Source organism: Saccopteryx leptura, chromosome X (genome assembly GCF_036850995.1).
Source record: "Saccopteryx leptura isolate mSacLep1 chromosome X, mSacLep1_pri_phased_curated, whole genome shotgun sequence".
NCBI classification, from domain to species: domain Eukaryota; kingdom Metazoa; phylum Chordata; class Mammalia; order Chiroptera; family Emballonuridae; genus Saccopteryx; species Saccopteryx leptura.
This window is the reverse complement of record NC_089516.1, coordinates 124,182,908-124,210,361: the sequence shown is the minus strand read 5'-3', so window position 1 is coordinate 124,210,361 and position 27,454 is coordinate 124,182,908. Positions and strand designations below refer to the sequence as shown.

General features: G+C 38.6%; 1 protein-coding gene across 6 annotated transcripts in view; it reads left to right on the top strand.

Moving 5' to 3' along the window:
• The first annotated feature begins 11,909 nt into the window (after positions 1-11,909).
• Positions 11,910-27,454, top strand: part of SMARCA1 (SWI/SNF related, matrix associated, actin dependent regulator of chromatin, subfamily a, member 1) — a 109,153-nt gene continuing 93,608 nt past the window's right edge. For all 6 annotated transcript variants that reach the window (XM_066356378.1, XM_066356383.1, XM_066356377.1 and 3 more), the window contains exons 1-6: positions 11,910-12,241; positions 17,577-17,663; positions 20,325-20,491; positions 20,827-20,927; positions 21,433-21,533; positions 24,589-24,768. In XM_066356378.1, coding sequence (XP_066212475.1) covers positions 12,062-12,241; positions 17,577-17,663; positions 20,325-20,491; positions 20,827-20,927; positions 21,433-21,533; positions 24,589-24,768 — 816 coding nt within the window. In that variant the 5' untranslated portion in view covers positions 11,910-12,061. The remainder of the gene's footprint in view (positions 12,242-17,576; positions 17,664-20,324; positions 20,492-20,826; positions 20,928-21,432; positions 21,534-24,588; positions 24,769-27,454) is intronic.

Sequence of the window (27,454 nt, the reverse complement as noted above, 5' to 3'; positions counted from 1 at the left end):
ACAAATTTAATCATTTCCTTAAGCCTGATCCTGTGACAAATTGTTATATCTCCTTTAGGGGGGATCATTTTGGGGACTAAGCTTACTTATGAGCTTCTGTATGCGTGAAATCATTTTTGTAAGTTGGCTAAAATAGTTTTTTTTAAATTCACAACTGCCTTCTGACTTAGCTGTGTTTGTTAATAATACTACTGTTTAAATATTCATCCAAATTTGAAAGTTCAGTTTAATCCATGAACCCTGCTTTTCCTTCACCTATGATATCTCATAACTCAAGTTTTGTCAATTCAATAGTAAATTCCTTAATGCATAGCTCTGATCATTCTCACCTATCAGATAGCATTTTGCCCTAACTGAATAAAGTTTTGGTGTCCTACACTTGTGTTTCCATACAAGAGACATCCAATGCAAAGAGTTAAGTAGTCATTAAACAAAATTCAAATAAATAAAACTCTAGCTTCAAGAAAACACAAGCCTCACCAGCTTCACCACCATTACCGTATGTTCGTGTGTGCTCACACACAGACACACACACACAATTAAATGGATGCTCAGGCCTGTCCTTTATCCATTAGATAACTATAACTAAGTGCTTAAGATTTATGTGCTTTTTAGAGACAAAATAAAAAATTGAGATCTTAAAAGAGACTATAAAGTACTAAAAGAAAATGAAAAACTCAAAAATAATAATTAAATGGTTACAAAATATAACATTATACCAAGTTTATTAATTATTAAATTTTGTATTTATTAAAAAATCTGTTGTCTTTGTAAGCAACTTTTAGGTTGGATCTCCTCACTTCCCAAGAATTTACAAGAATGCATAATGATTATAGAGAAATCACAGCCATTATCTTTAAATTAGTTATGCACAAATAATTTCAAGAGCAAACTTACAAAAGTCCTTTCAAAAATTTATAGCAGAAATATAAATAATTTAATGCAGGATTCAGATGCATTTTAATATGTTTAAGAAAATGCTTGCTGAAGTTTTTAAAAGTAAGAGAGCTTTGGGCTTGCAAAGGCAAAAACAGGCCTGCTTAACATAGATGAGGCTGAGGAGGAGGATTTCACATAGGTGCTTCAGCAGCCAGGGGCTGGAAGGCAGGCCAGGCAGAGGCAGAAATTATTTATTGATTTTTAAATCACCACTGGTTAAAAATCCTATCTTTTTATATACACAAGTTCAATATAGATATTTCTTTCCATCAGAGGATCACAGAGAAGAGCTGTTTTATTTACATATTTCCATTTATGTTTTTCAGTCCTTATAAGATTTGGGGTGAGAAAAGTTAGTAAGATGGCAACAGGTATCTTCCCTTTGCTACTTTATTTCTGCTCCGGCTGATTTCTTAATTCCCTTTGTGGTAGCTCATTCTCCTAGGCTAGGCTTTCCTGTCTGCGCAGCAAATCCCATAGCCAGGTTGGCATTGCCTAGGCCTACTTTTTCCTCACCTCAGAAATTGGAGCTATGAACTGAAAGAATATGGAGTTAGCCTGGTATATAAGGCTCCAAGGAGTCGTCTCTGAACAAACCTTTTTAGAGTTACCTCCTAAGATCACTTCACAAATCTTATGCTTTATCCAGCATTTATTTCCCTTAGGAATTGAACATGGGCAGTGGCTAGTGGCAATAAGATGGGTGTACTCATGACTCAAGTACTTCATTGACCATCTTTATAGATTGTTAAATTTTAAAAAAAACTGGTCATAAGTTGTTTAATATTTATCTACAAAGAATCAAAAATATGTTGATGTTGGAATATAGCTGATAAAAATGATAAAAATTCTCAAGATGATACTTATCAGACTCATAAACTGCACTTACCAAAATTCTTACATAGCATGTAAAGATTCTTTTAGCAATGTGCAAACCTTAAAAAAGAAAATAGAGTTATGGCTAAACGCAATTCAGTTTTTTGCTTATTGGGAATAAAAATTGTCCATATTTGCCAAGTAAAAATGTCTCCCTAATCTCATCATTTAGAAACAAAACACAGAAATTATTAAAGTAAGCGAGCTGATATTTTTAAAGCACAAAATTCAGAATTTCCAAACAGGTCTTGAAAACAGTTTTTGTCTATTTGTGACATTTAATCTACACTGTGCTGGATCGAGTGGGACAATCCATGAAGATGAATTGAGCTCCCTTCTCCCCTCAACCCTGTGACCCTTCCTCAAGGAAGGTAGTGACACGTGAGGCTGGTCTCACCTCCACTGCAGATATCAGAAAGGAAGGGCAAGACTCACTCGCAGTTTTTAGGTTTTTTTCTGTCTCGGTCCAGGGTGTAAAATTTAGGAAAGAATGCTTGCTGGGCAAGACGTGTTAGGTTATATACCCCATCCCTCCACCGTAAGAGGTAAGAGCTCCTCCCCCCCCCAATGAGAAGGAGGCAATTAGGAAAAGAGAACTTAGAAGCTGGGATCTTGTGGTCATGATAAGGGGGAGCAGCACTGGGTGGCAGTAAGAACCATGCCACTAGAAGCCTGACATGGAGTTGGCCAGCTTAATGGAAGGCAACGGGAAGGGATGACAGGGTAACTATACATCTCTTGGAATACCAGAGCAGGATAAATATATTAAGACACCAAGAAGTGGACACCTCCTTTCTCCCACTGCTATTTTAATTTTACATAAACTCTAGAGTTCAAAATCAATATGAGGGTCATGAAGGAGACAGAAGTTGACCCTAAATCTGACTGAGTTTAATCACAAAACCACACACACACACACACAGAAAACGTTGCGTGGCTGAGTCTAGCTTGTTTCCGGATCTCAGGAAGAATGGTGAAAGTAAGCCCAGATAAAAGCAGTGGAATCCTCAGAACCTTATCTGTCTTGTTGGGATGGCCGTGCCCATAGCATGTAGCGTAGTGATCATTCAATAGTTAACTGTAGAACAGATAACTGTTCCTTAGTGAAAATAATGTATGATTTAGAATTTTCCTAAGGTTATTAAGCATCAAAGCAAGTTGGGAGATGCTACTCTAATCTATCTGACTATTTAATTTCTTGATTACATGCTACTTCCTCTTACTTCCATCTTGTTTATGCTGTCTTTTTCCCCAACTTCCTCTGCAACTGTACCCGCTAGAGTCCTTTTTATTCTTCAGTGCTCACCTCAAATGGTCCTTCTTCTGTGAAGCTTTTCTCTTGTCACCTCTCAGCAGGAAAAGAATGTCCCTTCTTCTGAACAACAGTGTCTCCTTGTATCTCTTATAAAACCTCTCAGAATTTCTCAAGGCCAGTTTGTTTCGTTATCCTGTTGTTACAGAATGCATAAACACATGACAGCTCTAATCGTTCTAATCTTCACTCCTCCAAAATCTTCTCAGGGCTTTATAGTTATACTTTTTAAAGTAAACATTTACAAAACGTCTATTTATATTTTCCTGTAGCATGTCTAGATTGTTCATATATATATTTCATATATTTATATATATTGAATGTCCATGCAACCTTCACCCAGGTAAAAAAATTGAACATTGCTAGCACTTTGGAAATCACACTTGAACCAGGGGTCTCTCTCTCTCCTTGACAATCCCTTCTTCCCTACCCAGAATTAAATCAGGGCTGGTAATGAGCCAGCATACCCTGATGAGATATAAAACTTCTATCTGTTTGGATTGCTCAAAATTTGAGTCATATTGATTGTTAAAAGTTTTTAGCCCTGGCCAGTTGGCTCAGTGGTAAAGCGTTGGCCTGGCGTGCAGAAGTCCCAGGTTCGATTCCCGGCCAGGGCACACAGGAGAAGCGCCCATCTGCTTCTCCACCCCTCCCCCTCTCCTTCCTCTCTGTTTCTCGCTTCCCCTCCTGCAGCCAGGGCTCCATTGGAGCAGAGTTGGCCCGGGCGCTGAGGATGGCTCTGTGGCCTCTGCCTCAGGCACTGGAATGGCTCTGGTTGCAGCAGAGCGAAGCCCCAGGTGGGCAGAGCATTGCCCCCTGGTGGGCATGCTGGGTGGATCCTGGTCAGGCGCATGCGGGAGTCTGTCTGACTACCTCCCTGTTTCCAACTTCAGAAAAGTACAAAAAATAAAAATTAAAAAAAAAAGTTTTGAAGATCATCCTTTAGGACATACCACTATCTTAACTTCTGTGATAATCATCTAATTGCTTTTCTTTACAGTTTTATCATTTGTGAATGCAGCCATAAATACTGTTAACTGTTTTTGAACTGTATATGAATGGCACCAGACAGTCTTCACTCTTTTGCATCCTGCTTTTTTCACTCAATATTATGCCATGCATGTAATTGTATATAGCGGCCATTTTCATTATGAATATATCATAGTTCATTCATTCTCCTGTTGATTGACATTTTGGTGGCTTCTTGTATTTGGCTATTATAAACAAAAGCTGCTTAGAACATTCTTGTGCATAGCTTTTGGTGCACACATGAATTTTCTCTAGGGTATATTATCCTAGTGGAATTACTGAGTCAAAGGTATTGCATTTTGGGTTCACCATAAGCAAAACCCGGGATGGAGTGTTGAGTACAAGATGCTTATTAAGGACCAAAACTCGTGAATGTAAGGCACAGGAAGCACAATTGGGCAGGGAGGGGGAGAGGATGAACTTCGATACAAATTTGATGGATCTTGGGCCAACTTGACATGGAGCTTATACAAGTTGTCCCCATTGGTATGTTCTGCGTCAGGCTTCACTCAGTTCCACTCCCACCTTGCTCCTGTATCTTAGGAACAGTGTATGACCTTGGGCAAAGCAACTCTCTGCAGCCAAAGCAGACCCTCAAGGAGCTGGCAGCTGGAGGCCATCTATTGACAGCATTCTCCATTTCTGTGAAGAATGGCCTCCTATGAAAGAGAGTTTGGGTGGAACATCTCTCATTCTCTACCACAGTAGGATGGATACACATATGTATTTGGCGCTAGTAAATAATGTCAAACTGCTTTGCAAAGTGGTTGTGCAAATTACAGCACACTCTCACATGTACTATATGAGAGTTACCATTGCTTCCATTCTTCACCATTCGTTGGTACTGATAATCCTTTTTTTTTAATTGCCATTATAGCGATGTGTAGCAATATCTCACTGTGGTTTTAATTTGCAGTACCCTGGTGACTATCAAGGTTAAACACCTTCTTATGTGCTTATTGCTTTATGTTTGTTTGTTTTTTCCAACTTTTGCTTGTTTTGTCTTCCTCGGATAATGAGTCTTTTTCAGGTATGGGTCAGTAAACACAGCCTGATGCCTATTTTTGTAAGCCCCTCAACCTAAGAATGTTTTTTATATTTTTAACTTGTTGAAAAAATAAAAAGAGGAATAATATTTCATTGTATAAAATTCAAATTTCAGTGTCCATAAATAAAGTTAGTTTCCTTCCTTCCTTCCTTCCTTCCTTCCTTCCTTCCTTCCTTCCTTCCTTCCTTCCTTCCTTCCTTCCTTCCTTCTTTCCTTCCTTCCTTCCTTCCTTCCTTCCTTCCTTCCTCCCTTCCTTCTTTTCTTTCTTTCCAAGTGAGAAGCGTAGAGGCAGAGAGACAGACTCCTGAAGGCGCCCCAACTGGGATCCACCTGGCAAGCCCCCAACCTGGTAATGCTCTGCCTATCTGGGACTGCTGCTCCATTGCTCAGCAACCGAGCTATTTTTGCACCTGAGGCAAGGCCATGGAGCCAACCTCAGCACCTGGGGCCAACTTTGCTGGTACCATTGAAGCCATGGCTGCAGGAGGGGAAGAGGGAGGGAGAGAGAGAGAGAGAGAGAGAGAGAGAGAGAGAGAGAGAGAGAGAGAGACAATGGTGAGGGTGAGGGTGGAGAAGTAGATGGTCGCTTCTCCTGTGTGCCCTGACTGGGAATTGAACCCAGGACTTCATATGCCTGGCTGATGCTCTACCATTGAGCCAAGCACTCCATAAGTTAAGTTTTATTATGGTTGTTTTCATGCTACAGCAGCAGAGTTTAGTCATTTTGACTTACAGTCTGCAAAAGCTGAGATATTTACTGTCTTGTCATTTACAGAAAAAGTTTGCTGATCTGTGTTCTAGGTCACTGGTTCCAAATGGTGGTCTTGCGCCATCAGCAACAGCATCACCTGGGAACTTCTTAGGAAGGTAATTTCTAACCATACCACAAAACTATTGATTCATAAACTCTGCGAGTGGAGCCAGTCATTTGTATTTCAACAAGCCCTCCAGGTGATGCTGATGTGTTAAAGCTTGAGACCCCCCAATGGAGGCCCAAGGCAAGGATCTAATCCATTTTCCTTGCAAATCATCGGTCTTTGATATCTCATTTTACACATCGTGGGTAAGCTGTACAAAAATCTTACAAAGTGTTCTATAAATGTGTTTCTATGCACTTGAAATCCAGCCAAAATGGACACCTAGGGCACAATTAAAGAGGAAAAGTGGAAAAAACCACAGAAGACAACATAAATTTTGAAGGGTATGTGTGAAGGTGGAAGACTCGATGTAGCTGGGGAGCCAGCCCCTGGACCCTCTTCCCTCCACCACATTTTAACAAAGATGAATCAGATATAGTCCCTGGCCTCAAGGAGGTCACAGTCTAGGTAGGGAAGTGTCCCGTCATCCCTCTTCTCCCTCATTTACTGCCTTTCTTCAGAACTTACTTTTGAGGGAGTATAATTGCACTAAATCACTGACCTTAATAACTGAAAATGAACACAGAAAATTAATTTAGCAAACAACAGTTGGCCTTATTCCTACTTTAGTTTAGAACTGACTTCCAGAGTGATTTTCTCAAATCCTGGCTTTTTCCTTGGCTCACTCAGTCTGAAGCTCAAAGCATCACCGTGGTATTTTTCTTTTTGTTAACTACTATCCATTAAGTGCATATTACATGCCATGCATATTACATGAGTGCAAGGCCATGCTAAATGCTTTACATGTGCTTTTATATTAAATCCTCATAAGGCCACTTTGAGTTAGGTATTATTGTATTTGTTTTATAGATACAAATCTGAGGCTTACAGAGGTTAAATAATCTTATAGAATTGAAATGCGTCCATACACTGCACTAACACTCTATGCATTGAGCCAACCAGTAAGGGCCCCAAGTTGTTTCTTTTTTAAAAAACATACTGACTTTAGAGAGAAAGGAGGGGAGATATAGAGGGACAGAAACGTCAATCTGTTCCTGTATGTGCCCTGACCAGGGATTGAACCTGCAGCCTTTGCGTTTCGGGATGATGCTCTAACTGACCTATTTAGCCAGGATGTAAGTTGTTTCTGTTAGGTTTTCCTATGCCCTGTACTCTAACTGTCCTGAGTCCCATTAATGTTTCAAGAATTTACTTTGGGTACATGCAAGAATCCAAATTATTCTCCAAGTTCCACCTTATAAGAACTTTTAGGTAGACCTAAAGAAATTATCCAGTCATATATTACTACCAGGGCCTTAACAGTGACAATGTCTTCTTAGAAACTCAGAGGGAACACCATAGAGACATGACAAAAAAAAAATTACTAATTTTCTCAATATGATTTCTACTGTCAAGGAAGAAGTCCCATAAGGGACAAAGAATTTAACAAAAGTGAAGTGAAAAGTGGAGGTTTGGAGCCAGACAGTCTGGGATTTGAATCTGGCTTTTGTCATTCACTAGTTATGGGATCTTGCATGAGTTACTTAGCCTCTCTGTTTTCTTATATGTAAAATAGGGATAATAACATTTATTTCATAAAATTTCCAAGAAGGTGAACAGTATCATAGGTGGGGAATCTAGCACAGTGCCTGATACAATAGTGGGTTCTCAAAAAATGGTAGATGTAAACAAGCTATTACCATTACCTTTTCTATAACACCCAAAGAACTGAGGAAAATCACCTTTTCAACAATGCCACTATTGCCCTCGCTGGTTGGCTCAGTGGATAGAGTGTCGGCCTGGTGTGCAGATGTCCCTGGTTTGATCCTGGGTCAGGGCACATATGAGAAGCAAGCATCTGTTTCTGTTCTCCTTCTCTCTCTCTTCTCCTCTTGCAGCCAGCGGCTCTATTGGTTCAAGTGTTGGCCTCGGGCTCTGAGAATAGCTCGGTTGATTCGAGCATCAGCCCCAGATGAGGATTTCTGGGAGGATTCTGTTTGGGGCACATGCGGGAGTCTGTCTTTCCATCTCCCCTCCTCTCACTTAAAAAAAAAGGAATAAAAATGCTAATATGAACTAAGTGGTTCTATTATAGCTGTAAGCAAGACACTGTTACCAGAATCTTTTATACCAGTTTCTGATACAATTATCAGTGGGCTTACAATGTGGTTTTAAGTCATACTGTGGTTTAAACAATACATTTTAAATACAGAATAAGAGAAGGAACACCAAGCCCTTGACTTTGCCTTTATGAACTTCATAAAAGTATTTTTAGTACCAGCATTAGGCATGCATTCTGGTAGGTACTAAACAAGTTTGGTTATGCAAAAAATGACTATTGGATAACTTCTATAATATTCACAACCTGACAGAATGGATGTATTATCTAGTAGACAAGAATTCATTTTGAGGTTCCCAAATATGACCCCAAGGTTCTTCATAAAATTGCGCTTTGTTTTCCAACCTCAATGGAGTAGAGCAATTAAGGACCATTTCAAATGAGAAGACAGTAAGGGAAAGTAGTAGCAGATAGAGCAGGGTGTTGAGAAGGATCAGAACTCAGGTGACTTTTGTTGAACAAAGTCTACAGATCATAAATTTTAGGTAGATTTGCAAATAAGGATAGCACATGCTTTGTAAATAGCAGCTGTTTCCCCAAGCCAAAGGATGATATTTACATGAATCCTGTGGAAAGGTCTATGGATAAAGATTTTGACTTTTCTAGCCAAACTCATATACTTGGTAGCACTTTCAGCCATGCCATCTTAACAAAAAGGATTACATTATATATACATGGAAATTTGCCAACAAACAAATATGTTCTGGTTCCCAAATTAATTTTTTTTTACAGAGACACAGAGAGAGAGTCAGAGAGAGGGATAGATGGGGACAGACAGACAGCAACGGAGAAAAATGAGAAGCATCGATCATCAGTTTTTCGTTGCAATACCTTAGTAGTTCATTGATTGCTTTCTCATATGTGCCTTGACCGTGGGCCTTCAGCAAACTGAGTAACCCCTTGCTCAAGCCAGCGACCTTGGGTCCAAGCTGGTGAGCTTTGCTCAAACCAGATGAGCCCGCGTTCAAGCTGGCGACCTCGGGGTCTCGAATCTGGGTCCTCCACATCCCAGTCTGCTGTTCTATCCACTGCGCTACCGCCTGGTCAGGCAAATTAATTTCTAATTTATTTTTTTGAACTTGAAACACATATTCTCACAGGAAAGGTCTTATAAAGGGATATGACTTTCCCAGATGTCCTCACAAAAGTGAATTTAGCTCACGATGTAATTGAAATACTGTGCATTGGTCATGAGAAATACAATGGAAGAAGGCACCCTTGCCAGCAGGAACTGGTGCCTTCAATATACAACAAATATTTCTTGAATCTTTCCCTTGAAGCCTCAGATAGTGAAAGGTTATTCTATCCTCCCATAGCTGCAGTTTGGTGAAAGAGAAGTCTTCCACTGCCATTGTCTGGAAGAGTCCTCAAGTCAGGTGGATGCACACATTTCAGCGTGCTTCTTGAACTTCCTCACCAAAGAATCCATAGTGACTAAGATTGAGCAGGTAGTGGGGAAGGGATAGTATGTTTAACTGGGAACATCAAGCTTTTATTTGGACACACTTCAAACTGTGCAGTTCATTTCTTAACATATCTGTACATTTTTACAGAAAAAAAAAACGTGCTTAAATGATCAGTTGAGCTAATTCCCCACTTTTTGACTGAAGTTGGTGCTCCAGAAATATGAACCATTTTTATACTGATATATCCCTATATTTTCTGGATAATACACATTTGTACTTCAGGAGGAGAAACAAGGGCACCAGGGGCAAAATATAAAGTAAATAAGAACAGCCTGACCTGTGGTGGCGCAGTGGATAAAGTGTCTACCTGGAATGCTGAGGTTGCCAGTTCAAAACCCTGGGCTTGCCCGGTCAAGGCACATATGGGAGTTGATGCTTCCTGCTCCTCCCCCTTCTCTCTCTCTCTCTCTCTCTCTCTCTTTCTCTCTCTCTCCTCTCTAAAATGAATAAATAAAAAAAAATTAAAATAAATAAATAAATAAAGTAAATAAGAACATAATGAAGGTAAAATCAGAGGAAAGCTCTTGGCACTGGCAGCTTGTTTTCCACTCCTCAGCGACACACTCCTCCACTCACCAATGTCTTGTGCTTTGCCTCAGGATCTTACACTAAGGTGTAAATAACCAATAGTAGCTAAACTGTCACAAGGTTTTTGAATATTAAGAGTTATAACTTTAGCCCTGGCCGGTTGGCTCAGTGGTAGAGCGTCGGCCTGGTGTGCAGAAGTCCCGGGTTCGATTCCCGGCCAGGGCACACAGGAGAAGCGCCCATCTGCTTCTCCGCCCCTCCCCCTCTCCTTTCTCTCTGTCTCTCTCTTCCCCTCCTGCAGCCAAGGCTCCACTGGAGCAAAGATGGCCCAGGCGCTGGGGATGGCTCCTTGGCCTCTACCCCAGGCGCTAGAGTGGCTCTGGTTGCGACAGAGCGAGGCCCCGGAGGGGCAGAGCATCGCCCCCTGGTGGGCAGAGCGTCGCCCCCTGGTGGGCGTGCCGAGTGGATCCCGGTCGGGCGCATGTGGGAGTCTGTCTGACTGTCTCTCCCCGTTTCTAGCTTCAGAAAAAAAAATACAAAAAAAAAGAGTTATAACTTTAAAACAAAAGGCAATTTAGGATATTATCTCCTGGAAAAAAGGACATTTTTTTTGGGGGGGGGCAATTTTGTGCCTCCATGCTTTTGGCAAAATTCACACTTTATTTCAAATTGGTAATTTATAAAGGTGTGTTCAGGGAAATTAATCACAATTTCTTTACACTTTGGAAAGTACAGTATTTGCTTCATTTTGGAATCTGTGGGTTTTGTGATTGTTGTTTGCTATATGTTTTACTATCTTTTGTCCCTGAAATTTAAAAACTAGGAGGTAAATCTTCCCATTATTGCTCAAAATAATAGGTGAGGAGAAATAGACAGGATAATATTTAATGATTGACATTTGCATAGTGTTCAACCCTTTATGAAATCCTTTTATATGCGTGATCATACATATTATTGATATTGAATTATTACTAAATAACAACCGGGATATAAATACAACATACACCAAAAAAATCACAGTAACTCAATCCAATTATTAACATTAGGTATTTACCATGAGTTGACCCAGGTTCTGTGGGGACCTTGCACTTGCCCCCAGGATTTTTACAATTCAGTCATTATGGCAAAAGAAAAGCTCCTTGCACATTGGCTATCTGAGAGGTATAGGAATTGAAAATAGAACACATACATAAAATTTAAGAGTCATGCTTTGCTTTGTAAGTGAATGTTTGCAACTACAATTGGGATTCAAGAAGTGCTTTTCCTTCTGCAGAATTTACGAAGGTGGGAATAGCACCACTAATCCCCCTTGGACTTGGGAAAGGCCAATTCCCAGGAGTGGGGGAGGGGATGCTGGGTTTTGCAAAGGGTGAGAAAGCCCTTGTACAGTACAGTTACAAGCAGTGGAAAAGTTCTTTGTGCAAGAAGGGAAAAGCACCCCGATGTACAAAGAACAGATTTAAGGGAAAGAGGATTCCTTATGCACATATCGGCGAGGGGAACTCAGGCTGACTGTTGGGGGCGTGTGGGAAAGGAGATGTGCAGGAGGCTGGGGGTTCCCGCCTCCACCCCAGTCCGCGCCCCACACTCAGGCAACAGTTGGTCGTGCGGGGCCAGCTCGGGCTCTGAGTGGGGAGGGGGAGTCTCGCGATCGTTGGGGGGTGTGTGGAAGAACGGGGGAGGGTGACGGGGGGGCATGACGTAGGGTGGGTGGACGGAAGTGGGGCAGGGTTGAGGGTTATTTAAAGAAGGGGGGCCGAGCGAAGGGGTTGGAAACGGAGTGATTCTCCACCCCTGCTCCATCTAGCTCTTTCCAGTGCAGCCACTGCCGCCGCCCAGAAGCCCTCGCCCCTTTCCTCGCCCCTCTCCTTTTCCCGCTCCGACGCCATGGAGCAGGACACCGCTGCAGTGGCAGTCACCGTGGCAGCCGCTGAGGCGACTGCCACAATCGTGGTGATAGAGGACAAGCAGCCCAGGCCGTCCACCTCTAAGGAGGAGGGAGCGGCCACTGCCGCCACAGCTGCTGAAGCCACCGTGGCCAGCGAAAAGGGCGAGAAGAAGAAGGAGGTAAATCGGAAAGGGGTGTGTGTTGGGTGGACAAATACCGTGAGGGGATCCTCGGAGGGACGCAAGCCCTGATCTTTTTGCGCCGACAGGTACCCACGGGCTCGGTGGGGATGGGGCCGCGGGCGCGCAAAGCGGGGGGGAGGACGGCGAGCAGTCCAGTATTCGCTCCCTTCCCCCTTTCCTTCTGGCCGCCTGGAGGGCGGGGGCGGGGCCGAGGCGCGGGCGCGGCGCGGGGTGCTGGGCGCCCGTTATCCAGGGGCTTAGGAGCCCCTCGGCAGCCCCCAGCCCCCTTCACATTCCTGGAACTGGGGGAACGCGCGGGGTGGGGGATGGGGCCGTGCAGGAACCAGCCTCCGCCTCTCCCTCTCCTCTCGCTCCCTCTCCCCCCTCTTCCCGTCGGCCTCTGCCTGGGAAATCTGGGCCCTTCAATCCCGCACTCGCGCAAAAGGGGTTTTGCTAGAGCTTATTTTTTAAAATTTGAACTACAAGGTGCCCGTGGTTGGGAGGTGGAAGACGAAAGAAGAGATTTTTATTGCTTTGATTGGCAGTGTTGGCCTTTTGGGTGGCAGGGGGCATAATCCCGTTTTTGGGTCCCCGCCTGCTGAGGCGGGGGTGTTATCCTCAGAAAATGAGCTCACCGTCGAACCCCCCCCCCCACCCCAGTTCAAACGCCAAACTGAGAAACCGTGGACACTCGCTTAGGAAAATTTTCAACGTGTGCACCCTCACCCTCTCCTGCCCCGCCCCCGACGGTATAGTGTTTCACTCCAGGGCCACCCAAATGGTCCCCAATCTGGCCCCAAGCCTTTCAGGCTTCTTCCTCCCTCTTCTAGTAGGCGCTGCTGGCTCTGGGACACAGGCAGGTTAAAAAATGTTCTTTCTTTAAAACCCAGCTTCGCTAGGATGAGCTGCTGTAAACTACGTAAGGGTCCGCTCAGACATCTATTAAAGCCAGCTAATATGTATTATCTCCATAAGGCATATTTCATGTGGGTTGAGACATGCAGATAAAACTGTGAGACGCATTGAAAAATTGAGATTAAAATAGTACGAGGCAAAAGGATTTTTTATGTATAATAAAACTGTAGAATGGATAATTTATGGGTGGATTTTTTCCCGTTTATGAATAGACATATCACGTATAAAATGGTAGGTAATTAAAATCATGCTTAAGAGATCTCAAGTGGATTTGTGTGAATAATTATATGAGACTACACAACCAAATGAAAAACTTTGGAAGGAAATGAGCGTCGTTCGCCCTGGCCGGTACAGCTGGGTTGGGTAGAGCGTTGTGCCCTGCGGGTTCTGATCCCGGGTGAGGGAGGGCACATACAAGAACAGATCCTATGTTTCTGTCTCTCTCTCTCTCCACCTTCTTCGCTCTAAAATTAATAAATAAAAAGAAATTAATATGTTTTCCTGTGAATTAGAATAATTTTAAATTCAGCAGTTGCTTAAGTGACATTTTACTGTTACAGGTTTGTAGCGCTAAATGAAAACCGTAGAAAACACGCATTTTAAGATCCCTCTGATGTTTGAATCAATAAGACAAGATTGATGATTAAAGCTGTGCCAAATACCAACCATCAATATAAATCAAATGTTGGGAAATTCAGAAACAAATCCAGGTGTATTTTATTCCCTACAGTGGGCAAATGTAACTGCTAAACTGTCTTTTGCATGACAGTTAAGGTTGTTGAATTTCCAGGTTGTATACATTTTTTGAATTGTGAAAACACTGGCCAGCAATAAAAAAAACCCTATATAATAAACACTGAATTGAGACATATATATTCATGAACTTTGTAACCTCAACAGAAAGTATCTTATGATAGTACCTCATCCTTTCAGAACAGGGGAAGGAGTGGCTGCGTGGCAGGATCTTTCTGAGTAGGTGAGGCTTACTACTTTACTCAGTACACTTTTTAAAAAAATTTTATTGATTTTTTTAGAGAGAGGAGAAAGAAAGGGGAGAGGAGGAGAGGGAAGCATCAAGTCCTCCTTCTATTATGTACCTTGACCTGGCACGCCAGGTTCGAACTGGCAGCCTCAGCATTCCAGGTCTATGCTCTATCTCTCCACAGCGCCACCACATGTTAGGCTCATCACATTTTTTTTTTAATTTTTAATTTTTGGTTTAAAATTTAAATAGTACCAACACATCTAGAGCTTTTTTCCCCCCATCTGTACTGTTCCTTCAAATAAGCATATTTGGTACCCCCCCCAAAAAAACTAAATATATTGCACACTACCTTGACTCCTTAAATGGTGTACTGAAGGTACAGATGAACCTTTTCCTCATTTTTATCAAATTATTTTACTCTTGACAGTGATACAAAGGCATTTGAGATCTAGGATGTTTCCCTTCAATTAAGTAAGCACCTCCCAGACACTTCCAGTGTTGTGATGATTTTTTAAAAATTTCTCACTCTCTTCCCTCAATTGTCATGCTGTTGACTATCATTTTTTAAATCCTTTTCGACTTTCATTAGAAAAATATGTCTATGATAATAAGCAGGTGTAAAAAAACCACAAAATAATTTAAAGTTACTGTAAAATACAAAATACAAGTGATGCAGCAGGGAGTGGGAAATACTACACCTGGACACCAAAGAAAAGGGCCGTTCCCATGGTGGAACTCACAGTTGAGTCCTGGCCTTCTGCCGTCCCTTCCTGTTGTTTTCAGCACACCTTCTTCTAGTGGTCATTCTCACATCACTTGCTGCTGTATTACTTACTCTCTGTAGTAGTATGAGAAGCCAGATTCTTAAACTTGCTAAGAATTGCATATCAAATAAAAGAAAATAGACTCTGAATGATAGCATTTTCGTAATGCATAAAGTAAATGAGATTTAGTGGATTGACTTGTGACATTTAACTACAGAAAGGTATTTTTGCTTGCCTTCTGGTTCTTAAACTTATTTGGTTTAAGTGATAGTTGGATGACTTCACTGTCAACTTATCTGTAAACTGGAATTGGTATTTTGGTAATAAAAACATCTAGAGAAAGGCCATGGTCTTTTAAGACAGGGCATCTTGATGACCTTGTGCTGCATTCTCTTGGCATCTAGATTACCAGATGATAAAATCTATAAGGAATGTATTAGAATAGCATAGTCACCTTTTATCTTTTCCTGTATGAGAAGTGTAATTTTAAAAACATATACGTATACAAATAAGAAGGGTTAGAGGTTAAGTTTAAAATTTCTTGTGGTAGATAGTGCCGATTAAGTAATTGCTCACAGCTTTTAATAGTACTGTTCAAGACTAGGAATTTTAATTAGCATATGATTAAAATTTTATGGTATTTTACTGCAAGGTAAGCAGAAAAAAGTAATGAGTAAAGTGTTTTTCTAATATTAAAGCCTAAGTTTTCTGTAAGTCCCACATTTTTAGATATATATTGATGTATGTGAGGTAATTTTCACTTTTTAGAAATTTGAAAACTAGATTTCATATAGTTTTTCAAGGAATAATAAAGGTGTGGGTTTGTTAATCAATTTTCCTTTAAATTATTGCTTTGAAAAAAATAAGGTTTATAGTTTATGAGACATATAAAAGTTTGTGGCTGAAAGTTTTTTAAGCAGTTTTCTGTTCTCATCCATCCAAGATTACATTAAAAACGTCTTACATAGATGATACATGCACATAAGGTGCTGTAAATCAAGACGGCTGTTACTTGGGTTTAGAATAACTGAACTTATACCAGATCTTTGCTCCAAAGTAGAATCCCGACCAGGGTCAAATTTGATGATAATAGTTTGGATTTCCTCAGAGTAGGACTTTTAGTAAATATTGGAAGATATATACATTAACTATTGGAGCCATAGTTTTCTTACATTTGAGATCACATTCTGGTTTTGATTTATGCTCTAAATTTTCAGTAAGAGGTTGAGAAATCCATGATAAAATTAACATAGCTCCTTTAGTTTTCACAAACAGATTTGTGTTTTGACTTGTGCAGTCTGTGTTAAAACTGAAATACTCTCAGCTTCGGTACTAATGGGTAGATATGTGTTTTTACTGTTTTGTTTCTTTATTTCTTACAGGGAAGGACTTGTATTCTGTATATCTATTTATATTTACCAGTACAAGTTTGTCTTTACAAAGTAAAGAATGCATGAGATAAGCCTCCTGATAATTTTAGTATTTTTAAGCAGCTGATTTTTTAGTTTTTGCTAAATTACATTTTTTTAAAATACCAAAGGTTAATAGTTAATGGCCCTGAGAAACTGCTTCTACAAAACATTTATGTAATAAAAAATAGTTAAAATAATGTTCTTCCAGGTTGGAGAAAATTAACATGAACCAAAAGTTCGAGCCTGACCAGGCAGTGATGCAGTGGATAGAGAATTGGACTGGGACGCAGAGGACCCAGGTTTGAAACCCAGAGGTTGCTGGCTTGAGTGTGGGCTCACCAGCCTGAACACGAGCTCACTCGCTTGAGCGTGAGGTCGCTGGCTTGAGTGTGGGATCATCGACATGACTCCATGGTTGCTGGCTTGAGCCCAAGATTGCTGGCTTGAGCCCAAGGTCGCTGGCTTGAGCAAGGGGTCACTCTCGCTCTGTTGTAACCCCCAGTCAAGCACATATGAGAAAACAATCACTGAACAACTACAAAGAAAAATTGATGCTTCTCATCTCTCTCCCTTCCTGTCTATCTGTCCTTATCTGTCCCTCTCTTTGTCTCTCTCTCAGTCTCTCTTGCAAAAAACCCCCACGAAAGTTTGAAACTGTGCTATTTCATTATATTAAGTATAAATGATAACATTGCATTACATTAAAAAAGTTTAAATATTCTACTTAGAATATGGAAACAATAAAACATAGGGTCTTTTCAAGAACAGAAATCACATTATTTTCTTCTGAAACACTGGCTTGTTTCCATTACATAAAGTGTTAATATTAATATTTACTTTCCTTAAATTCTTTGGTTTGTGGTTAATAATGTTAATATATTCTATATTTTAGAATTTTATTCTTAGTGTATTCTAGATTTTAAATCTCTTATTCAATAGTTACATATGTTCTTATGCTTTAAATTAAGAAATAGGCAAAAAGGCTCAATGTTTCTCCTTTAGTTTTTACTTCCTTTAATATTGTTTCTCTGGCTTTCACAATTCTTTGGATTTTTTAATTGGACCTCAGGTGTACAAAACTGGATTAATCATAGGCCCTGCTTCATGGCATACTCTCATCATTGCTTCATGCAAGGCCCATGTTGATTTATTTATTTAGTATTTAATTACTTTTTACTTTTTCCAAATGACAATGTTGACCACTTTTAAGACCTTGCTTTGCAAAAGTTGATGATTTATTTTCTTTGAAATTCTAGAAAAGCAGTTCTCCATTTCAACTCAAACTTGCTGCTAAAACTTCTAAATCTGAAAAGGAAATGGACCTGGAATATGAAGAGAAAATGGTAAATACGTCCTTGGGTAGGATAGTGAATACTGTAGTTGATTTTTATAGAGAGGATGTGAAAGATTATAAATACTTATGTATGTATAATGAATACAAAATCATAGACTTTAGAATTAGAATACTTTAATATCACAATAAATATTTTGTTGAATAAATGAATTTTTTCATTTTCAGATGAGGAAATAAAACATTAGAGAAACTAAATGGAATAGTTGGGACTAGAAGCTCCATCTTTTCTTTTTTGTTCAGTACTCTACCCCATAATAAGATGTTTAATGCTAGAAATACTTTATTCATTAAGTGAAAATACCTGGTTTGACCAGTGGTGGAACAGTGGATAGAGTGTCAACCCGGAATCCTGAAGTCCCTGGTTCCACACCCTGAGGTTGCCAGCTCGAGCATGGGGCATGGACTTGAGCGCAGGGGCTCTGGCTTCAAAGTTGCTGTGTGGAGCCCCCTGGGTAAAGGCACATATGAGAAGCAATCAGTGAACAACTAAAGTGAAGAAACTATGAGTTGATGTTTCTTATCTCTCTCTTTCCTCTCTCTCTACCTGTCTCTCCCTCAAATAAAAAAAATACCCTTGACAGTATCAATATGGCTGAAAGAAAAGCATGTCACAAAGCCAGAGTGACGGTTTTTCTTCCTTTTTTCTTGCTTTGGATATAGGAATGCTACCCATTATAAATATGTAATATGAGCCCTGGCCAATTGATAGAGCATTGACCCAACCTGTGGAAGTCCTGGGTTTGATTCCTGGTCAGGACACACAGGAGAGGCGCCCATCTGCTTCTCCACCCTTCCCCTTCTCCTTCCTCTCTCTCTCTCTTCCCCTCCCACAGCCAATGATCCATTGGAGCAAAGTTGGCCCGGGCACTGAGGATGGCTCCATGGCCTCCACCTCAGGTGCTAGAATGGCTCCTGTTGCAATGGAGCAACAGCCCAGACGGGCAGAGCACCGTCCTTTGGTGTGCATGCTGAGTGGATCCTGGTCACATACGGGAATCTGTCTCTCTGCCTCCCTGCTTCTCATTTCAGAAAAATACAAAAAAAAAACTCCACAAAAACAAAAACATGTAATATGATAATATGTTTTTGGAGGGAAGGATATTTACCCAGTACATGCAAATATAACATGTTTATGTCATATAATCTTAGGTATGCCAAGCTTCTGCTTTGCTATACATTTAATTATTTAACTTTTAGTCACTAGTATCCATATTTTAGGTTTAATTAAACTATACATTTTTATGCTTGTGAATTTTTAAGATCAGCAAATTTGGCCAACTCAAGAGAAATTAACAGGTATTTGGAACTAAGTTTTACTGTTGAGGGTTTGTTTGTTGTAGTAATATTATAAAAATAAATAGAGATGAAGTATACTTTTTGATTGTTCACAGTGATTTTACAAAACTCCATGCCTTAATGTTTAAGGCTACCTCTACTGTAGACAGTTAATGTTTTAACAACTCTAAAGAGAGCATCCCAGCAAGGATAACATAAAATGTAAAGGTTTTGGCCTTCTTACAGCTACTGGTCTGAATATATTTATCTAATTATTATATTTATGTTAGTGAACCCTTGTTTCTTGTGTTATTAGTTATGCCTCTTTCATTAGCAATCAAATATCCTCTACCCTGTGAATCAAAAAACTGTCTTATTGTTTTCTTTATCTAGAATGAAGTATATACACCTTTTGGTCTTTTAAGATTTTTTTTAGTGAAAAATGTTTTATTGCATTTACGTGGTCCAGGTTATACGACCATTTACAATTTATTAAGAAATAATAATACGTATAAATTTTCAGTAGTTAATATACTATTTCATGTGTGTGTATTTCCCCCCAAATCTTGCTCACTTTGGGAAGAAACTTTATATACTATTAGCATAAGATGTAATTTTCTAGATCATTCTAATTGAAGAGACAAATGTTTATTATGTTATTGTACCATAAAACCAAAAAAATATTTTGAGACAAGGTGATACTGGATTCTAAGATTTCGATGATTTTTAGATGCAGCTTGAAAATTCTTAAGAGTTCAGTTTACAGTGTATACATACAGGGTAGACAAAAGTAGGTTACTCTTCTTAGTATGTGAAACACAGAGTTTATTCTTGTCCTATTATTTATTAATGATTGGTATTATTTTCCATACAAACAACTGTAAACCTATTTCCCCCCACCCTGTTGATCGTAATTTATATTTCTATGTCTAGGGTACATTATGTATTATGATTGTTAATTTTGTTAACTGTTTAGGAGAAGAAAATCATTATGAGCATTATGGTTTGGTGAGAGGATTTGCTTTTAGATCTCATCTCTTTAAAAACAGGGTAGTTCTTACTGGGGTATTTACAAAGTCTCGCAGATCATTTGGCCTCTATTCAGACTATCCAAAAGTACTGTTTTCAGATTGGCTACCTACTAGCTGTGGGAGCTTAAGCCCAGTTATTTACCCTCTCTGTACTTCACATTTATTATCTGTAAAATAAGGAAAATACAGATATCTATCTCATAGGTTTATTGAGAAAATTAAATGGGTCAGTATGTTTAAAGCTTAGGACATAGTACAGACTAAGTGCAATATAAGTGTTTGTTAAATAACTTTGAATGACTAAAAAGGAAAGTCATTACTTTTTATTTTGTTTTGTGAACCAGAGAGCAGACCGAGCAAAGAGATTTGAATTTTTACTGAAGCAGACAGAACTTTTTGCACATTTTATTCAACCTTCAGCACAGAAATCTCCAACATCTCCTCTAAACATGAAATTGGGACGTCCTCGAATAAAGAAAGATGACAAGCAGAGCTTAATTTCTGCTGGAGAGTATGTTGGCATCTCTATATATTTTCTTCCCTCTCTCTTCCTCCTGTTCCCCTTTATCCCTCTCCTCATAGACTTCATCCCTATTCACATATTCAGTGTAATTTTATGCTAAAAAATAAGGTTATTGTTAGTGCAACTATATTTTGTAGGCAGTAATATTTTTCCTTCCTAGCAGTTATTCAGTTAAACACGTAGGCTGATTCTGCCAACTTATGAACAGGACCCTAGATAACTCAATGCTTTTTTTTTCATGACAAACATTAGTAATGTATACTGACTTAATTGATATCATAGCATTTGGGTTGAATATGAAGTTGCTTGTTTTTTCATCTCAGCTACCGCCATAGGCGCACGGAACAAGAAGAAGATGAAGAGCTACTCTCAGAGAGTCGGAAGACATCTAACGTGTGTGTTAGATTTGAGGTGTCACCTTCGTGTGAGTACATCATGATCATGTTGGTGTTAGTTTTTCAATTTGTACATACTTATTTATTTATTTATATTAAGTAAGAGGCAGGGCAGCAGAGAGACAGTCTCCCACATGCACCCTGACTGGGACCCACCCAACAACTGCTGTCTGGAGCTGATGCTCTGCCCATCTGGGGCCACTGCTTCGTTGCTCTGCAACCGAGCTATTTTAGTGACTGAGATGAGGCCATGACACCATCCTCAGCACTGGCAGCCAACTTGCTCGAACCTTTCAAGCTATGGCTGTGGGAGGGGAAGAGAGAGAAAAAAAGAGAGAAGTCGAGAGGTGGAGAAGCAGAGCGATAGTCACTTCTCCTGTGTGTCCTGACCAGAAATCGAACCTGGGACTTCCACATACTGGCCAGATGCTCTACCACTGAGCAAACTGGCCAGGACCTCAGTTTGGTTTTACAACAATTTTACTTCATTGTATTAATGGAAGTATGAGACATCATTAATTTTATTTTTTTCAGATGTGAAAGGAGGACCACTGAGAGATTATCAGATTCGAGGGCTGAACTGGTTGATTTCTTTGTATGAAAATGGAGTCAATGGTATTTTGGCTGATGAAATGGTAAGGAATTGGTAGCCAAAAACACATTCTCAGTTATCAATAATTTTATTTTGTAATTTTGAAATAACTGAGCTGAACTGTCCTTCTGAGGCCTGAAGGCTAATTTTATTTTGTTATTTTAACAAAAAAGGCATTTGCAAAGTCTAGAATTGTTTTTTTGGTAACCTCTAGAACACTTGCTTTCACTGACCACAAAATTTTTATTGAGATTTCCTCAAATGGTATTAAAAGAACTACCATATACTTTTGCTTTTTTTGCACTTTGGCTTCCAGAAAGCTCAGAGCCAAAATTAATGCTGAAATGGAGCATCTTTGTTTATTTTAATGGTCTACTCATTGTGTCCTTTGTGCTTTATTCTGTTCATTACCTTCTAGTTTTACTGTTGTTGATTCCCCTTTATTTTTATTTTACCTTATTGTTTGTTCCATGTTTTCATCATAGGCCATCTAAAATGGATTTTCATTGTAGGCTACCTGAAATCCTTTTGGTAATGAGGCAGGGTGTGTAAACCAAATGCTAAATGAAAGAATGAATAAACCAAACAGTAAAAAAATAAATGTATGCATTAATGAATGTAAGTCATGCCATGTTTGAACAATCAGAAAGTGAAAAAATGGCATAAAGGATAAAATAGTAGCCCTCGCTGGATAGATCAGTTGTTAGAGCATGGGCCCAAAGCGTAAAAGTTTGCCAATTGGATCCTTAGTCAGGGCAATACAGGAATAGCTCAATGTTCCAGTCTCTTTTTCTCTCCCTCCTTCTCCCTCTCTCCCTCTCTCCCATTTTTTCTCTCTCCCTCTCTCTTCATCTCTCGTTGAATAAAAAAAAATTAAAAAAAGAATAAGATTGTAAAGAGCAATGTTGAGTCTTGACAATTGAGTACCAGATGGTGGTCAGCAAATAAGCCAGGATATTACAAATAAATAAAAGGATCAAAAAGAAAAAGTAAAGTGATTTAAGATGCTGATTTGTCTGAGGTGGGAGGATCTGAAGGCCTAGATTGGTATTTGAAGACCAAATAAATAAGATGTGATTTAAGAGAGGACAAGGGGAGTTCTAGATCTATATATATGAACCAGTGAGACCCATTTATGTTACTGCTCTTTAAAAAAATTTTTCCTCATTGATTTGAGAGAGAGAGAGAGGAAAAAGGTGGGGTGGGGGGAGAGAGAGAAGCATTAACTCGTTCCATGTAGTTGTTCCACTTAGTTGTGCATTCATGTATTGCTTCTTGTATGTGTGCTGACCCAGCATTGAACCGATGGCCTCAACACATTGGGACAATGATCTCCCCACTGAGCAACCTGGCGAGGGTTACTACTCTTGGCTGCAGCCTGTCTAAGCATGAAGACTCTAAAGAGTCTTTGTATTGAATTTATGCTGACACCAGATATGATTTTTATTTTTAAAATAAAATTTTAAGCCTTTATTCATTTTTAGAGGGGGAAGAGAGAGAGAGAAAGAAGAGGGGAAGAGCAGGAAGCATCAACTCCCATATGTGCCTTGACCAGGCAAGCCCAGGGTTTTGAACCAGCGACCTCAGCGTTTCTAAGTAGATGCTTTATCCACTGTGCCACCATAGGTCAGGCAACACCAGATATGATTTAATTGCTAAAAAGAGAAAGGAGTATAGAAAAATTGGGGAAAAAAGCTCAAAAAATATATTAAAAGTAAGTTATAATTTTGCTATCTATAAATAACCACATTTAACATTTGAACATATTTGTTTTCAGTCCTTTTCTTTAAGATGTATTTATTTTGAGTAGTTAAGATTATATTTTGGGTATTTTGATTTCTTCACATTCATGAATTTTTTCCATATACTTTAAATATTGTTAAAAATAATTGTTAGTTACTACATAATTAATCCTAGGGAAGTACCATCATTTTATTCATCTCCTCCCTTATTGTCAATCATTTGGATCAGTTGATGTAGTGTATGTCTTTTATAATAATGCTATTATGAGAACCTTTGTAATTTAGCTACTCTGTACCTCTCAAATTATTTTCATAGGATTCCTAGAAGTGGAGTTACTTGGTTTAGGAATATAAACATTTTAAGTTTTTGATGCGTGATGCGTAGCATACATAAAATCCATCTCATTAAGTGAAATATCAGGCTAAACCCTATAAAAATAGATTTAAGTTTAGGTTTATAAAAGAAAATACATACCTTGCATTGAGATAAACTTAGAAATTGTTTTAAAAGGCTGTGCAGCATAAGAACATGTTCCCTTTCCCATGGGTTAGGTAGTAGGTTCATAGGTGGTTAATATATTATTTTTAAAAGTCCACTGGACTGGATAATCTCTAATGTCTTCTATGGCTTAAGAGTTCTGTTAAGTTCTGTTCTTTTATGGTTCCTTAGATCTTCAAGGGTGTGTGATACTCCTACAGAGCCACCTGCCCTTTGAGATGCATAGTTTGAATATTTCATGCCTGTGCTGTAGTGTTGGGGACAATGGGAAAAAACATGGGTATCTAGGCAGTGTGGTAAAAGAAATGTGTCTTTGTGAAATGCACACCCAAAATTCTTAATTTTGCAATTGGTAGAAAAATATAGTAGATTGCTTGCTTTTTTAGGAGTAAAATCTTCTCAGTAGAGAGTTGCTTTGTTAAGCAGCTATTTTTTTAAATTGATTTTTAGAGAGAGAGGGAGAGAGGAAGAGGAGGAGAGAGAGAAAGAAACATTGATTTGTTGTTTCTTTCATTCATTCATTCATTCATTCATTCATTCATTCATTCATTCATACTTGTACGTGCCCTAACTGGGGACCAAACCTGCAACCTTGGTGTTTTGGGGACGATGTCTAACCAACTGAGCTACCCAGTCAGCGCTTGTTGAACAACATTGTAATTTCAAATTCTTGGTTTCTTTTTTTGCTCACAGTAACTATTGAATTGGAATGGTTATATACTTAAAAACAAATCTTTTATCTTTTCCCTATGTGAAATAGTTGACAAATGTCTTTCGTGATGTCATTACTAACAAAATGTTTTATTAAGTAAAAAAAATGTTTATGGATTTTTTTTTGTCTTGCGATGAAAATGCAGGGTCTTGGGAAGACTTTACAAACAATTGCTTTGCTTGGTTACCTGAAACATTACCGAAACATTCCTGGACCTCACATGGTTTTAGTTCCAAAGTCTACTTTACACAACTGGATGAATGAATTTAAACGATGGGTTCCATCTCTCCGTGTCATTTGTTTCCTCGGAGACAAGGATGTGAGAGTAAGTGAGAAACAGGTTTAAAAAAGCAATCAAAAACATTGTTTGTGAGGTTAGGTTGCACACTATTGCCATCAAATATATTTAAGTTGATGGCTATTACTAAATACTTAGTTTGTGCTTACTCTAAGGCTCTGTTTTAGTGCTTTTTATATAATAATTTCATTCTCACATTCTCACAACACTTCTATGTGGTGGATTTGTTACCTACTAATAACAGACAATCCATTTTTTAAATAAATACTATTAAATATTTTTTTATTGATCTCAGAGAAAAAGGAAGGGAGAAAGTGAGACAGACAGACAGAAACATGGACCTATTTCTGTATATGCCCTGACCAGGGATCAAATTGGCAACCTTTGTGCATCAAGGAGGATGCTCTAACCTACTGAGTTTTCCAGCCAAGGCGACAATCCATTATTATGCTTATCTGCATTTACTTTTAAGTAGCTCATTAACTTAAGGATGTTTGAGTCGCACTTTTAAGTGACTTTAGTTAAAAAAGTTATTTCATTAATAATGTATCTTATTAATAACTCTATTAGTTGTGTTATTTTACACAAGAAATGTGTTAATTTCTATAATTAAGGTTTTGTGTTTAAGTTTTTGACTTTTGACTTTGACTTGTATACATGCACACATGTATGGGTACACACATATTAATGGGAGCTTTTCTCTTTGTTATGAGATCCTTGTATTTTGTGTTTATTCATAGACATACATAGCTTTCAGCTTTGGTCTTTGAATAGAAAAAATATATGTCTGCATGCATTCTTAAATAATATAAAAAACTCTGGGCTCTTGTTTAAATTATCCATTTGTCAGTCTAGTAGGCCACACTTATTTTAGGAGTGTAGAATTAATTTAAAAATAATGTATTGTGCAAAAATACCAAAATAAATAATCAGCTTAGGAGGCATATTATTAAAGTTTGTCTTTGTTTTGCCTGCACAGAGTGTAAAGATTTATTCTATTTTACTTATTTTAAATAGATTATAAAAATATATTTTCAAAAGAGTGATAGCCTAATGAATAAGTAATTTTATTTTTATCATTTTGCTTGAAGAAAAATTAAATTTATTTAAATTGAACATAAATAATTTAAATGTTGAAATCCTGAAATCATATGTTTAAAATTAGGCTTGATTTTGCCCTATGCTTAATATTCTCAGTAACAGATTAGTCACCTAGAACTCTTTCTAATCACTACTATTATTTAATGCAGTGATTTTCAACCTTTCTCATCTCATGGCACATATAAACTGCTAAAATTCTGCAGCACACCAAAAAATATATTTTGCAGATCTGACAAAAAAAATGGGTATAATTTTGATTTATTCACACCAGATGGTGTATTCACACCTATTGTTGTATTGGCTGTTGTCATTTTTTTCTTTGACAATCTAAGGAAAAAGGTCAGTGCACCCGACTATATAGTCAGATATTGCATGTTTTAAAAATTCGTATGTCATACCACTTCTTTTAAACTTTGTATTTCTAAAGTATTCATTTTCTTTGCCGAATGATTTCTTGATGAAGATCATAAGCAAAAGAGAAATATCTAGGCTTGTGTTTTCATGACATCTCAGTAAAAAGGTATGTCAGTGGTTTTCAACTATATCATATGGAATCCAAAAGTTTCATGGAAGCATCCCGGCAATATTTCATGACTTTTAAAGAAAGAGTAGCTGCATTTAATTTGTGACTGCCCTATTTCTATCCCCTGGGAAGTTGGCATTCTTCTGGTAACTTCAAAGCTTTTTTAATTTTGAAAACCAATCTTTAAAACAGCATTTTTCAAATTGCCACTAATAGGTTGGGAATTAATTTTAATGCGTGGTGACAACAACTTCTTATACATTGAGATAGAATAGAGTAGAAAATAGTAGAGGGTTTTATACATAGTAAGGTTATGTATTGCTTTTTTTTTTCTGTGTACATACACTTGAGCATGTATATGTATACTGGATTGCAACCTAAAAGGTAATTTTACTATGGGCCATTGTCAAAAGAGTTTGAAAAACAATAATTATTCATTAAATAAATAATGTGCCCTATTCAACACTTAAGATATTGATGTTAGTATGTATTGAGAAAATCCGATCATTATGTATAGATGATTTGAGTCTTGCTACCACATAGGATAGATATATTGGATCTTCCTGGTTTCCTGACTTTCTGTAAACATTTTATGAGGTGAATATTTTAATAATAAAAATATGTTTTAGGCTACGATAGTTTTTAAATTGAGTTGGAAAATTATTAGAGGTATTCCTGGTCATGTCTGATGCTAATGTAGTCTTGAAGTCTATAGACATATGATTCCCAAACATGTTTTTTGACCCCTTTTCCTTTTCTACTCCAGAGACATCAAAGATCATGGACATTGAAACAGGAGATCTGGTTTAAGTTCTGGCTTTGCTATGGGATGTTAAGTAGATTTAAAAAAAATTTTTTTTTTTAAATTTATTCTAGGGAGAGAAAGGAAGGGAGAGAGAGAGACAGAAACATCAATATGTTCCTGTATGTTCCCTGGATGGGGATTGAACCCACATCCTTTGCTTATTTGGACAGTGCTCTACCCCAGTGGACCCCAACCCCCGGGCTGAGGACTGGTACCAGTATGTGGGCCATTTGGTACCGGTCTGCAGAGAAAGAATAAATAACTTAACATTATTTCTGTTTTAT